Source organism: Megalobrama amblycephala, linkage group LG6, assembly GCF_018812025.1.
Source record: "Megalobrama amblycephala isolate DHTTF-2021 linkage group LG6, ASM1881202v1, whole genome shotgun sequence".
NCBI lineage: Eukaryota > Metazoa > Chordata > Actinopteri > Cypriniformes > Xenocyprididae > Megalobrama > Megalobrama amblycephala.
In genome coordinates this window covers 16,325,015-16,339,478 of record NC_063049.1, presented here as the reverse complement: position 1 = coordinate 16,339,478, position 14,464 = coordinate 16,325,015, and the positions used below count along the sequence as shown (strand labels likewise).

General features: G+C 37.7%; 1 protein-coding gene across 5 annotated transcripts in view; it reads left to right on the top strand.

Annotated features, from left to right (window-relative positions):
• Nucleotides 1–14,464, top strand: part of myo16 (myosin XVI) — a 269,142-nt gene that overhangs the window by 238,709 nt on the left and 15,969 nt on the right. For 3 of the 5 annotated variants that reach the window (XM_048193121.1, XM_048193120.1, XM_048193119.1), the window contains exon 34: nucleotides 2,217–2,302. In XM_048193121.1, coding sequence (XP_048049078.1) covers nucleotides 2,217–2,302 — 86 coding nt within the window. Of the gene's footprint in view, nucleotides 1–2,216; nucleotides 2,303–12,428; nucleotides 12,519–14,464 lie in introns of all 5 variants that reach the window. The other 2 variants (XM_048193122.1, XM_048193123.1) reach the window with 1 other exon arrangement.

Genomic DNA, 14,464 nt, shown 5'->3' with positions numbered 1-14,464 from the left:
CAAAAAAAAAAAGGAAAATATTGTACCCGACCCCGCTTCCTGACCCGCATTTTTTAAAAGTAGTAAATGCTCATTGTAGCGTCATTGGCCATAGACGCCCCTCCCATACGCCCCCATCAGCCTCCCTGGCCAATAATATCCATTAATCCAGCCTGTGGAGGAGAGAAATGTTTCAGGACCTGACGTGGTGCGCTCAGAGGTGCAGCAACGAGAGGAGGCAGTTCTTGAGGCGGCCCATCATTTTCCATTTCAGCTGTCTAGATGCATATTATTGATGAATGCGATGTTTATGTTTCGACCCTGCTTGAAGAATTAATCAGCAGGTCAACTGAGAGAAGGCCCACTTTTGGAAAAGTGTGAAAGCCCTTAGGAGCGCAAACTGTTCTTTTTCTGAATGTTGTATGATATAGCCTAGTGTTATGTAATAAAGGCTTGATTTATTCATTTATTTCGTTTCATTTTCTTAACAATTAAGATGCTGCATGTGTTTATCCAGTCTAATCGAAGTGTGCGTCTCTCCCCCGACTTTCCCAACAAAAATCCCGCCCCCTCTCAGAAAATACATAAAACTGACATTACTGAGCTATATGCGTTTAAAAGTAGCCTATTAAAATGGTACAATGGCATTGCTAGTTCAACGTGTTGGGAAATCGGGCATTTTTCCCGCGTCAGCATTTTTCAAAAGTTAATAGCTCAACATTCAAATGGTAAATAGATTCCCACTTGTATTAGCAGGCTTAGGCTATTCGCCACGTGAATGCCCAATGAAGCTCTCACAAACAAAAAAGAGTAAGAATAAATGTTGCAAATTAAGCCAAAGACTAGGCTACAATATCCATAAATAAATGTTCACAAATACCCATGAAAGTAAAACTGAAACCTTTAGTAAGTAAAACTGAAAATTAAAAAGGTTTAATTGCATCTTTATTTCAAACGACCCGACCACCGCGACCCGATTCATTAAAAATATTTTTGGATGACTCGTAACCGCGGGTGACCGCAGGCACCCGCTCATTTTGGATCAACCCGCGACCACCCAAGTAAGACTTGTTTACAGTTATTGGACCCATAAACACTACCTCTTCATGGCCTCATGAATGTGATCAAGAGCAGAAGAGACCAACTCGCACACCAACAATCCCATGTTACATTAGGACATTAGTCATTGTATGATCTAATGTGCATCCATCCAATTATTTAAAGCTCAGTCGCATGTCATTGGCCGGCCCAGCCTTGCCCAAAGTTTGTTTACCACAGACAGCACCAATGACTGCGTAACCTTTGGCCAGCTAAGCCGGACATACACCACAGTCAGAAAGACCAGCAGTTTACATGCATGAATGCAAGTGAGAGAATAAGGGAAAGGGAAAGAATGGCAGATTGAGGGTGGTAAGTGGAGAGAAGGAGATTGGAGAAACAGACACGGTAAGATGAAGTGAGTTGACCCATAAGCTATCACTGAGGTAGTCCATGATTAAAGTGAAAGGCCCTGGACTTGATAAAGTGCTCTCCTAAAGAGCCATCAAACGGCTCAGGGTCTCTCTGCCTCCCTTACACAAACACATACACTCACTCTCTTGGCCTTTCGTCCTCTCAGTGAGGCTAATATCTGCGTGCAGGAAGGTAAACTTTCATATTCCACATGAGGGGTTGTAGCAGTGGGCGGAAGTTTTAAACATCCAGCAGTGACCCATACACTCAGCCATTATATGCCTGCATCTTGAAGATAATGGTTTATGTAATGGTATATGCATTTTAATATACATTTCCAGAAGGTAATACCAGTACTTGCGAGGCAGCAAAAGAATAGTGTGTTCATTTATATAGCGTCATTTTAGATAGCTAAGATTATCCTTTTGCTTATCCTTCAGCGATGTGTCAAGTAAACGGCTTAAACATGTTTTAAAACATTCAGAACCAAGTCTGTTTCTTAATATAATACTGCAGCCAAGTGATTTTCATGAACATGCCTGCAATTCCATGGTGCATTTTTTTTGGTCCTTTGATTTTAGGAAATTTACAATGATGATACCATGTCAACTATAGAAATTTTTTAAAGTATTAGTTAGGTGTTAGGGTTCAGGTTTGTAGAAAAAGTTTACATGTAGTTGCAAAGTTACTTATAGTCAACAGAAGCATCAAAATAAAGTGTTAGCAGATTCATACACAAAGCGTATTCAACGTTACATTTAACATCCGCATATTTCTCTCAATAGGAACATTGGAAGACGACGGACATCCAAAGTCAAATGCGTCCAGCACCTCGGCGATACACAGGCACATGGACAGCCACCACACTCAGGTGAAGCATATACACAAACCCACGCTCACATGCACACGCTCTCTTGTGGCATCTGTCATCTACTCTTCCATGGGGAGAAGGTCTCCAGTGACCCCAAATGGCAGATGTAATCATGGGTAATGAAAGTGAGAGCGGGTCCCATGTCATCTCAGACTCAGCACTCTGCCAAATGAAATGAGTGAAGGCTTATCTGGAGATCGTATTCAGAGGTGCATTAGAGCAGAAGGGTGGTGCTCCAGCCGCAGGAACGATCACTGTGTGCCCTCTGTGCTTCTCAGCATCACTCTGTGTCCTGAAAGCAGGGTTACCCTCAAAAAGCATTAAAACTTAATGAGGGTTAGTTCTCTCGTTCTCTGTATCTCTCTCTTAACAGTATGGTTTGGGAATCAAGAATAGTTCTTATTATTTCCTCATTCTATTATTATGTATTTATTTATTTCAATTCTAGTTAGTCCTTATTCTAGAATACTAGAGCAGAGTCATTTCCATCACGCATCAGTCATTCTCAAGAAAGACTGATGCATGTGCGTTTTTAATGTGTTTTTTTTTTTTTCTTTTTTTTTTCCTATGAATGCATAGCACATCAATGGGTCAACTCCTGTCTTTACATAATTTTGGATTAAATGAAAAATATGTATGACCTTGACCGTAAATGATACACGGATGATTGTCACCGGCTGCCAGGTAAAAAGCTCCAATGAATCAAAGCTGAATCTTCCTAAATGTCTAGCTTATAGATAGCTTTGACCGTGACATTCATGGCATGGCATGAGCAGTGCACAATGTATGTGACCGTCAGTCACTAACAGGAAGATCATATTAGGAAAAGGAAGCCATGGCCAAATGCAGAGGAAGTTGGTTATATTGAAAAAAAAAAAAAAGCATAAAAGCGAACACACACACACAAATATGCACACGCACAGCCATAGCTAGAGCAGACACCATCTGTTAGGATTGAGGACAGATATATGGCACTGTCACCTGCTGACAGCAAAGAGAGAATTCTTTGATTTATGGCAGTCAAATGCTCATTTTATAAGCTTATGTGCTTTGTAGAGAGATCCACAACAGACTTCACTCTCTCGCATAAGTGCATCATCATCTGAATGACTGTGGCTCTGTTCCAAAAATCTATGGAGATGCCTATGTACACCATATGGGGTCCCGACAAAGAACCTGTTCTAAACGTTTTTGGAATTTGATCATATTTAGCAAGTGTGACCATCAAAAAAAAAAAATCACATTAAAGCTACATTCATTTCATATGTGGTTTGAAATCCTATTCAAATCTCATTTGAAAATCTTCCAATGCAACGTTATTGCTATAGAAATCAACGCCCATATTCTGGAAAACTAAAGAGCGCCATGGAACACAAAAATCGGATCTGAACTGTTGTGATGCACAGTGTGGACAGTCAGTCATTTAGATTGCACTGACATTGTGAATGTAGTCTTATAAGCTGCCTATGTAGAGACAGGCACCAAAGACCTTTTTTTTGGACCAAAGATTGAATATTTCAGGTATTTTTCCTTGCTTATAATTACTTCGTCTACATAATCTCCCTGCTTTACTCACCAAGTCATACTTGAGTCCCAGTAATGGAAATGTGCTTTCATAATAATTGAAAGCGAGAGACCACCACAGTGCACCTGTCACTCTCTATATGTAATTTGTGACCCCCTGTCGAGGGCCCCGCGTTATGAAAAGTATGCTGGCCTCTAATGATTTAAGAATATGTATAATGTTGTGGCCTTGAGGTACTCTTCCATAAAGTGGAACACGCTCTTGTCATAAACTCGTGTGGGCTGGTTGCTATTAAATGCAAGACAACTAGCCACTGTCATTCGAGCTAACCGGAGCAGTGTAAGGTTCCTGAGTGAAGAGCTGGGGTCGTCTCTCGCTCTGACTCAGCTGCGTTGTCATATTTACCAGCGCTGAGAGCTGTGGATTGTTTGGCTATTAAAAAAAAAGGAAGCGTCCTAGTTTCTCCTATAATGACGTTGTCATCCTGCATTTCCAATCCAGTTTGTTCTGGCACAGGCAAAGAATGACTGAAGTCTGTTATTATTCTAATGAACATACAGTGTAAACAGTCCTTCCTGCACTGAACCAGGACACACACAAAAGACATTTTGGGTTTACCTGAGAGATACACTTGAGAAACCATGCATTTATTTTTGCTATAACAGTTCATTTGATTTATTCTATGACTAGAACAAATGCATTATTTTCAAATCATAATTATTAGGGTTTTTTTTTTTTTTTAGACCTTGCCACATGTAAGGGGCTTTTCCTAGAACCACAGGAACTAGGAATGATTTTATTTATTTATTTATTTTTTGAGAATTATTTATTTATTCATTTATTTTTACCTTGTTACACTTGTGGTGTTCCCGGGCACAAAAAAAAAATCAGTTGTATTTAAAAAAAAAAGAAAAAAAATATATATATATATATATATATATATATATATATATATATATATATATATATATATATATATATATTTATTTTAGGGGTGTCACGAGATCTCGCGAGACTAAACTGTGACGAGATTTCTCGTCGAGGCAATGATTAGGAAAGAATATGCCACCGCTATGTTTTACATTACACCTCCACTATCATTCTGCTTTGTATTTAAATAAAAAACATTTAATTCAGTTGGATAACGGTCGCCGCCGCTCCATATTTACAGAGTTACGCGCGATCGCGAAAGTGAAAGTAAACGCGAGCGCACATTCAAACGCGATTTCAATAGCCCGCGTTTTGAAAGCGGCTCCCTGATGAATACAGATATCTCTCAATATGAAAGCTATTTTAGGCTTGTCTGTGTAGTTGTAACCATCTCTTAGCTCTGTATCAAAGAAAAATTGGGTCTTATTTGCACTTTGAATATTGAGAGAGTGTGATTATGGTTGCACTTATTGTAAAGTGTTACCATAAAAATGAATAACAGTTTTCTCTTAATCTTATTAAGCACAAACAGTAAGGTTTAATTTGTTAACATTAGTTAATGCACTGTGAACTATCATGAACTAACAATGAATGACTATTTTTATCAACTAACATAAACAAAGATTAATAAATACTGTAGCAAATATACTGCTCATTGTTAGTTGATGTTGGTTAATACATTAATGTTAATAAATGAGACCTTATTGTAAAGTTAACATTTTCATTTATACTGTTTTATTTCTATGATCAGTTTGTGGAAAGGAGTTCAGTTAGGAGGTCAAAAGTTGTTGAAGGTCTGAAGAGACTGAAATCATACAGAAGAGAAGTCAGTCAGTTGAGTTTGTGACAAAATCTTTTACAGTACTTGAGTATTGTTGTCTTTTACTGCATATGATAATTCATACTCAGAAAGTAGAACTGAAATGACATTCATTACAAGATGATTAGTTAAAACATTTCAAATACACCTGCAGAATATTTTTTCTAGTCATGTATTTCGCCATCTTGTCTTGTCTCGTGAGATACCCGTCTCGTCACACCCCTATATATATATATATATATATATATATATATATATATATATATATATATATATATATATATATATATATAATATATATATATATATATATATATATATATATATTTAGGTCAAAAACTGAGGTGTATAAGGGTAAAATTTAACAAGGGTTTAATTAAACAATGAAACAACGCAAAAGTTTTCCATATTCCATTTGACAAATTCATCCACTGGAAATGTTTTTTTTTCCCCCCCACACAAAAACTGAGGTGCATAAGCTCAGACTAATGAGACCAACAATCATTCAGTTTCAAAAAGAAATACAAAACCTGTCTTAATTGAAAGTTGACAAAAAGATTGAATAATATTGGTGATAATATTTACAAGCAATTTTTAAAAGGCTGGTCATTTTTAGATTTTCACATTGCACTTAACCCCGGGTTATCATTGTTCTAAACACTGCTTGTAACCATGGGTAAAGGAGTGTTTCACACTTGTAATTTAGAAATATTTGATATGTACATACATATTTACATATGTACAGAAAATGCAGACTAAGGATGCTCAGGTCAAAGACCATGTAGACTTACCCAAAAAGTGCTTAACACAGTAGTACTGCTCATTTTCACATATAATGTTATTAAATAGGGCATATAAGATGATGACAGCGAAGTGGAGCAGATTTCTGTATTTTATTTTACATTTCTTTTTGTTAGCGTTGAAAACTCCAACAGTCTTCCTTAATTTGACAGACATCCCTCATATTTTTGTCGAGCTGCAGAGATTTAAGACACTATTTTCCTCATCCTTGTGATGCACCTTTGAACTACAGAGAAACGGTGCTTTAACTGGAGCAATATGAATGCGGACGCTGCATGTATAGGCCAATTCTGTCATGTGACACCACATTTATTCACGTTAAAGCCCTTTTTCTCTACAAAAAGTGTTTCCAAACCAATTTTTGCAACATTTGAAGTATCGACATAATTTCTGTTTAAAGATAAATGGAAAAAGATTGTGTCAACATTTGAGAAATATTATCGACAAATGGCATTTCCATCAGTTATATTGCCAAACATTTTGAAGCGCTAAACCTTTTTTTGCAAAAAAAAAAATGGAAACCTGGCTAATATTGCAAACAGTTGTTCTGCTTAATTTTTTGCAGAAACTATGATCCTTTTTTCAGGTTTCTTTAATAAATAGAAAGTTCAAAAGAACAACATTTGTTTGAAATGGGAATCTTTTGTAACATAATAAATGTCTTTACTGTCACTTGTGTTTAACTTAATGTGTCGTTACCAAATAAAATTATGAATTTCAAAAAAAAAAAAAAACCTGACCACAAACTTTTGAATGTAGTGTGTACATGATACTACAACATACTATAGACCACTTTGGAGCAGACGTCACAATGACGTCACTTGCAGCTGCGCGCGCATAGTGGTTGCAGAAAAATAGCGGTAGCAATTGGAGGAAAATAAGAGAATAAGAGAAAAATGTTTTGTTGTGCCTCTGGATGTTGGAATCGGAAATCAAAAAATATAGTCTTAATTTTTAAAGAAAACCATCGTTGAAAACGTCCTTTGAAGCTAAACGGAGACGTTTCACAGACTGGACTGATGACACCTGCAAGGATTAGTCTACTATTAAAGCAGGAATTTGATGTAAACAGTAAGTCTACATAATATTCACATATGCAGTTCAGAGGACATACATACATAGCAGTTACAGCATTGAAATAATATTTAAACCTATAACATTTCACATAGATAACTTTTAAACAGTCTATACAATTTTAATTTCACAATTCTGACTTTTTTCTTGCATTTGCGTGTTTATTACTCCCAGTTCGGACTTTATTCCTCGCAATTGTGAGTTTATTTCACAATTCTGAGGGGAAAAAAGTCAGAATTGCGGGATAAATTGCAATTCAGAAAAGACAGAATAACGAGTATATCTCACAATTGTTTTTCTTTGTAAGAAATGTGAGATATAAACTCAGATTTGCGAGAAATAAAAGTCAGAATTGTGAGATATAAACTCGAAATTAACTTTTTATTCTTTTAATTAATGACAAACAAAAACAAAACAAAGTTGTACGCGTCAAGAGACTTACGCTTTTAGCTTCTCCTGAGTATAGGCTATACACTTGAGGTGTCAATCAGGTAAATATATATCTCTGGCCACTGGATGCTTGGCCATTTCGTTTCATCATTTAACCACTGACAAGGTGCTATGGCAAACGGATCCGTAAGCTGTATCCCACTCGGTAATGTTAATTTTTTTGAAATAACAGTGCTTATCGCTGGGTGAAGCTGCTGTGATATGCCGACAACATTTAAAAAAAATAACAAATCAAAATATTCTATAATGTTTCTAAATCTTAACTACTTTGAACCGCTTCGTCGTAACTCTCTAGTCGTACTGGTTATCACTCCCGGGTTTTCTGCAACCACGATGCGCGCGCATCCCGAATGTTTACAAACAGTAAATAGGCCTATACATCGCCACAACACCACATCACACATTTAATTTTTTGTTGTTGTTGTTCTTTTTTTACATCAGTCTAGCCAGACCAACCTGACACATTTTTCCATGTATCAAAATGTTGGGTTGTATTTTAGGAAGGTAACAGGGTAGAAGCACTTTACATTTCACTAATGACACCCGAGACGCTTTGTACTTCAAGAAGCACTGAATGCCACAAGCTCTCTGGTTACCGTATCCCATTCAGTCCTCGGTTTCCTGCCTGTGTCACATGAGAGGGGTCAAGGTCACAGGACTGCAAGGAAACCAGGAAGTGGATGTCAAATAAAACAAAAAGATACAGATACATATCTACAAATATCTTAAAACATGTTGTCGTACAGATGCAGAGCCACCTCGACACGTTTTATAAAACTTAAATTATCCAAATGAATAAAGAAATATTCCCAGTGAAAGAATTGCCCCCTACAGAGGGAAGTGAGCTACATGCTAATGCTCTCTGAAACTGGACACTAACCTTTCAAACCACATCAACTAGAGTATATACACTCACTACCAATACTCAGCCCTCTGGTAACTTTACACTGACGTTTCAGATTCACCGCGCTGTGCCAGATACGCTCTCTCAAAACATCGAACAAACCAATGCTAAAACTTAATGTCCACCATCTCTGTCTTGACGTATATAGAGATCAAACAACACAAGATCTGATCTGTACCAGTAAAACCGGTCCTTTTATCTAAGGCCTGACTTAAGGAAAAACAGATGGCACTAACGAAGTGCGCCCATCACTCAAATGTAACCCCACTAGGGGTCTTCCTCAGAGGGACACTCTACTTCTTAATGTCCTTATGGCACTCGGAAGCAGGAAACAGCCTTTTAATGCCCCTTATCGTGTATTAGCACACGCCTGCTTCATATTTCCCTGTCTCTGCTCTGTCTCTCACTCCTCCTCTCGTCTGGTCCATCCGCTCCTTATTGATCCACGTTGTAACATCCCATAACACGCAGAAGATCATGATGTTTAATTATTGATCAGCTTGGTTTCGCCGGAGATTGCGATTGAGAGCGAGAATGAGACGGGCACAATTCAGCCTTATCAGCATTCAGATCCACCGGGTGCAGAAGATTGCTTGTAAAATGACAGCAGGAGGAATGAAGTGTTCCCGGACAGGCGCTCTGGTAATGGAGTATTCTTGCTCCGTGTCTGAATGCGATAAGGTCAGAAGAGGCCATTTCTTCTGACAGAGCTGCTGTGTTCACAGAGTCCTGTAGATGTTGACTGACGCATATCAGATGCAAGACTGACTGTAAATACAGTGGCCCCAAGAAGTATTTAGACACTTAACCAAGACTTTAAAATGTATGAATGCTATTGGCAATAATTAAATAGCAAACCAAGCAGCATCTATTTTAAAGAAAGATGGCACAAACACACATAAGCAAAACATACACTACATATACTAGTGTGTGTCTTGTCTGTTTATCTATCTAATATCTACCTGTCTATCTAATATGTACCTATCTATTGTCTGTCTATCTGTTTTATATCTGCTTATCCCTCTATTGTCTACCTATTCATTTACCTATCAGTATATTTGTCTGCCTATCAGTCTACCTGTGTCTATTTGTCTACCTATCAGTCTACCTATGCGTCTATTCGTCTACCTATGCGTCTATTTGTCTACCTATGCGTCTATTCGTCTACCTATAAGTCTATTTGTCTACCTATGCGTCTGTTCGTCTACCTATAAGTCTACATATGCGTCTATTCATTTACCTATCAGTCTATTTGTCTGCCTATAAGTGTACATATGCGTCTAATCATCTACCTATCAGTCTATTTGTCTACCTATGCATCTATTCGTCTACCTATAAGTCTACCTATGCGTCTATTCATCTACCTATCAGTCTATTTGTCTGCCTGTCTGCCTATCAGTCTACTTATGCATCTATTCATCTACCTATCAGTCTACCTATGCATCAATTCGTCTACCTATCAGTCTATTCGTCTACCTATCAGTCTACCTATGCGTCTATTCGTCTACCTATCAGTTTACCTATGCATCTATTCATCTACCTATCAGTCTACCTATGCATCTATTCTTTTCCCTACAGTCTACCTATGCGTCTATTCGTCTACCTATCAGTCTACCTATGCATCTATTCGTCTACCTATCAGTCTATTCGTCTACCTATAAGTCTACATATGCGTCTATTCATCTACCCATCAGTCTACCTGTGTCTATTCATCTACCTATCAGTCTACCTATGCGTCGATTCGTCTACCTCAGTCTACCTATGTGTCTGTTCATCTACCTATATGTCTACTTATCCATCTACCTGTCCGCTGCCAGACAGACAATCTATATCTATCTAGATATGTCTGTCAGTTTTATATCTACCTATCCGTCTACCTATTTGTCTATCATCTGCCTGTCTATCCATCCATCTACCTATCCGTCTGTCCGTCTGTCTCTGTCTTATATCTACCTATCTGTTGTCTGTCTACCTATCCGTCTACCTCCGTATACATCTGTCTATCCGTCTACCTATCCGTCTACCTCCGTATACATCTGTCTATCCATCTACCCATCCGTCTATCCATCTACCATCCGTCTATCCATCTATCGTCCATTGTATATGTATCTGTCTGTCTGTCTGTCTGCCCATCTATCTATGTATCTGTCTGTCTGTCTGCCCATCTATCTATGTATCTGTCTGTCTGTCTGCCCATCTATCTATGTATCTGTCTGTCTGTCTGCCCATCTATCTATGTATCCATCTGTCTGTCTGTCCGTCTATGTATCCATATGTCTGTTTATCCGTCCATCCGTCCATCCGTCCGTCCGTCCATCCATCCGTCCATCCATCCATCCATCCATCCATCCATCCATCCATCCATCCATCCATCCATCCATCCATCCATCCATCCATCCATCCATCCATCCATCCATCCATCCATCCATCCATCCATCTATCTATCTATCTATCTATCTCTGTCTCTGTATGTAAATCATAAAACAGTAAGTGTACTGTTCAAAATTGTGGAAAAGTAGAGTAAATTTTTAGACTGGGTACACCCAGCCTGATCTGCCGGCGATTTGATTTCGCCCGGCAACTCAGTCTGGAAACCCGTACATTCATTTCTACTGCTTCTGTTACACTTTTGCGGGAACCAATCACTGGCTTTATCCACCTTGCTCGCTATTGGGTATAACAGGATGACGATAGAGAAGCGACGGCAAGCACGACCATCAATCCAATTTCTTTTAACCTCTTGACGATGCTGAATGACTTCTTTAGTTTAGCAAACAAATTGCTCGAGTGGGTGTAAATACCACTCACTTTCATGTTTTTTTTTTTTTTTTTTTGCACAACCTGCAAAAATCGCTCGATGCTTCTGCAAACCACTGATCAATGCTACAAACCAATACAAACTAAACCTGTCTGGAGTTTTCGCATCGCTCTGCAAAGTACGTAACTCGGATCGTTGATCTGATTGGTTGAAGGACTATCCAATTGCGTGAATAATGCTCGTTGATCACGCCTCTTGTGCAGTAGAAAATACATACATAATCCCCAGACCAATGTTCAATTTTAAATTGAGCTTGGTCTGGTGATATCCAGACAAGTAAATTTTAATATTCTAAAGTTATTATTTGTAAATTATGATTTTTTTTTTTATTATTATTATTTACTAAAAGCCCTAGAGCATGACATCATATCATATGTTGCTGATATTCATTGTTTTATCAAAAGTAATTTTGCATCCTGAAGTCTAGTGTGGCACTCTTTTAGTGGATCATGTGATTGATTTAATATTTTTAATATAAGGAATCTAATGTGACTTAATTGTCCAAATAAATTTTGGGGCTACAATGAAAAATAAAACTCTTATCATTAGTTAATGTGTACGTTTTTACCATACATCTTGAAGCAGAGTATGCCTACTGAATCAAAGCAAACTTGTACTGAAAGACATTCCATCCAGTCTCTTTATATGTAAGTTTCCTTGGCTTTGAATAATGTCTGCACATCTGCAGGTAATCACGTGTATTGAGCACATGATTTCATGTTGTGAAAAGAATGCAAGAAATGCTGAATTATGTGTTTTGAATGCTTTCTCTCTCTCTGTCTGTCTTTCTTTCCTCTCTTCCAGAGGGGTCACCTCAACTTCTCGCCCTTCGGTGCGGGGGCAGCGCTGTAGGCAGGGGGGCTGAATGAGCTCTCAGGCCTGTATAGGGATGGGGTGAGTCTGGTCTATAGCACAGTACCTCACTGGCTGCCCTTCACCTTGCAATTCCTGTCTTTTACGTTTCCCTTTTTGCTTTCCATGCTTTTGAAGGAAACTGCAGCTCTGCAACTTCTACGAATCGCTCTTGCAAAGTAGTAGGGAAATAATGTGTAATAATTCTGTTACGGTAATCAATATTAAAAGATGAATTAATTTAAAAATGAGAACTGTCATCATTTAGTCATCTACTTATGCTGTAGATGTACATGTGTGTTCCACAGAAAAAAAATAACAGCATTCAAATGTAATAGGCATGGTGATGAGTAAATGATGGCAGAACATTAATATGTGGATGGACTCTTCCTGTAACTGTAATATTATTGAGGGTTCAATGTACTTTAAATGTACATTACAGTTGGCATGTAATGGAGCTTGTTCACACATGCTTCCTCCTGAATGCGTTAGACAGGAGACAGTTCAGTTTCACAGTCCAGTCTTTTTTCATGAAATTGAGCTGCAGTTTTTGTTGAAATTTCTCCATTCCTCACCGCTGGTTCTTCTTTCGTTGCTGCGTACATGGCGACCCTGCTCTTTCCTTGATCCCTCATTCAATCCAATTCCTTTTTTCCGTTCTCTCCTTTCCTAAGTTTTGCTTATTGATTTTCCTCTGAGACAGAGGCTCTTTATAAAGTTTGTCCTCATGCTGAGATGTTCATTGTTGCCTGCTGAATCATGCCTTACAGGGAATATGGAGCAGAGCCACGTCTCTGCACTGAATCAATGACTCTTATGTTTCAACCACAAACAAATGTTCACATGTGCACATACACATACGGCCAGCAGGAACACTGTGTAAATGATGCGAACGGATATATACCAGGGACGGCCACTTGTACTCGATTTCAAATGACAAGTTATTGATAATTAAAACAGAATAATTGTGAGACTTTTTTTGTCATCTTTAAAACATTTCACACAAATTAAAATCTAGTGATAATAATAGGGCTGTCAAGCGATTCAAATTTTTAATCGAATTAATTTGATGATGTGGCGATTAAATCGCAAAATAATCACACACAAACTTGCCTGAAAAATGACCCCCAAAAGATAATTTAAAGTCATTATTGTGTTAAATGAGAAAAGCATCAAATAGACATGATAAAAAGTAGCATTAGAAAAAAAATATTTTATTTTATTCAACATAAAATTTGTTACAGTCATTCATTCATTTATTTGATTCGTTGAACTAATTCAGGAATTAAGTAAATGGCTCTCTTTATGAATGGGCCATTGAACCTGGTTTACCCAATTGATTCGCTCAAAACGCAGATTCATTCAGAAAAGAAACACCGCTGTGTGTTGCTCAGAGACACAACATTTCTGCTCTGGCTTTATAGGTAATATTTTAATTAGCAAAATTGAGCAAAAGCAGACAATATTGTGCCTAAAATGACAAAATATATTAACTTATTTATTGAACTGTTGTATAAAATCAATATCAAAAACATCACTCGTGTGATATTTCGCTCGTTACTCGTGTGATATTGCTTAACTATATCATGATATAAATATGAGACAAAAACTAAAAACTCATACAAGGGGCATTTCTGCCCTTATATCTTGAATTTTAGGGGCATTCTAACTACATTCTATAGGCTTAATCATACAGTGAGATCTTGACCTGCATCGTGTTCGTCACCAATCAACTTTATGAAATGTAAGAAACTATGTAGGTCTGGGGCAGGTGTGTTAAATGTGTTTTAATAATTTAAACGCATTACTTTTTTCCCCATAACTCAGTAAGTTTACGGGTTAAATCGACAGCCCTATTATTGAAGTATATATTTCAGATAAAGACGTTTGTTAGATATTAAGATGTTGAGTACTCAAGTAAACAAAATGCCCATCTCTGATATATATACAGTATAAATGTGTGTTTGGTTGCCCTCATGAAGCATTCA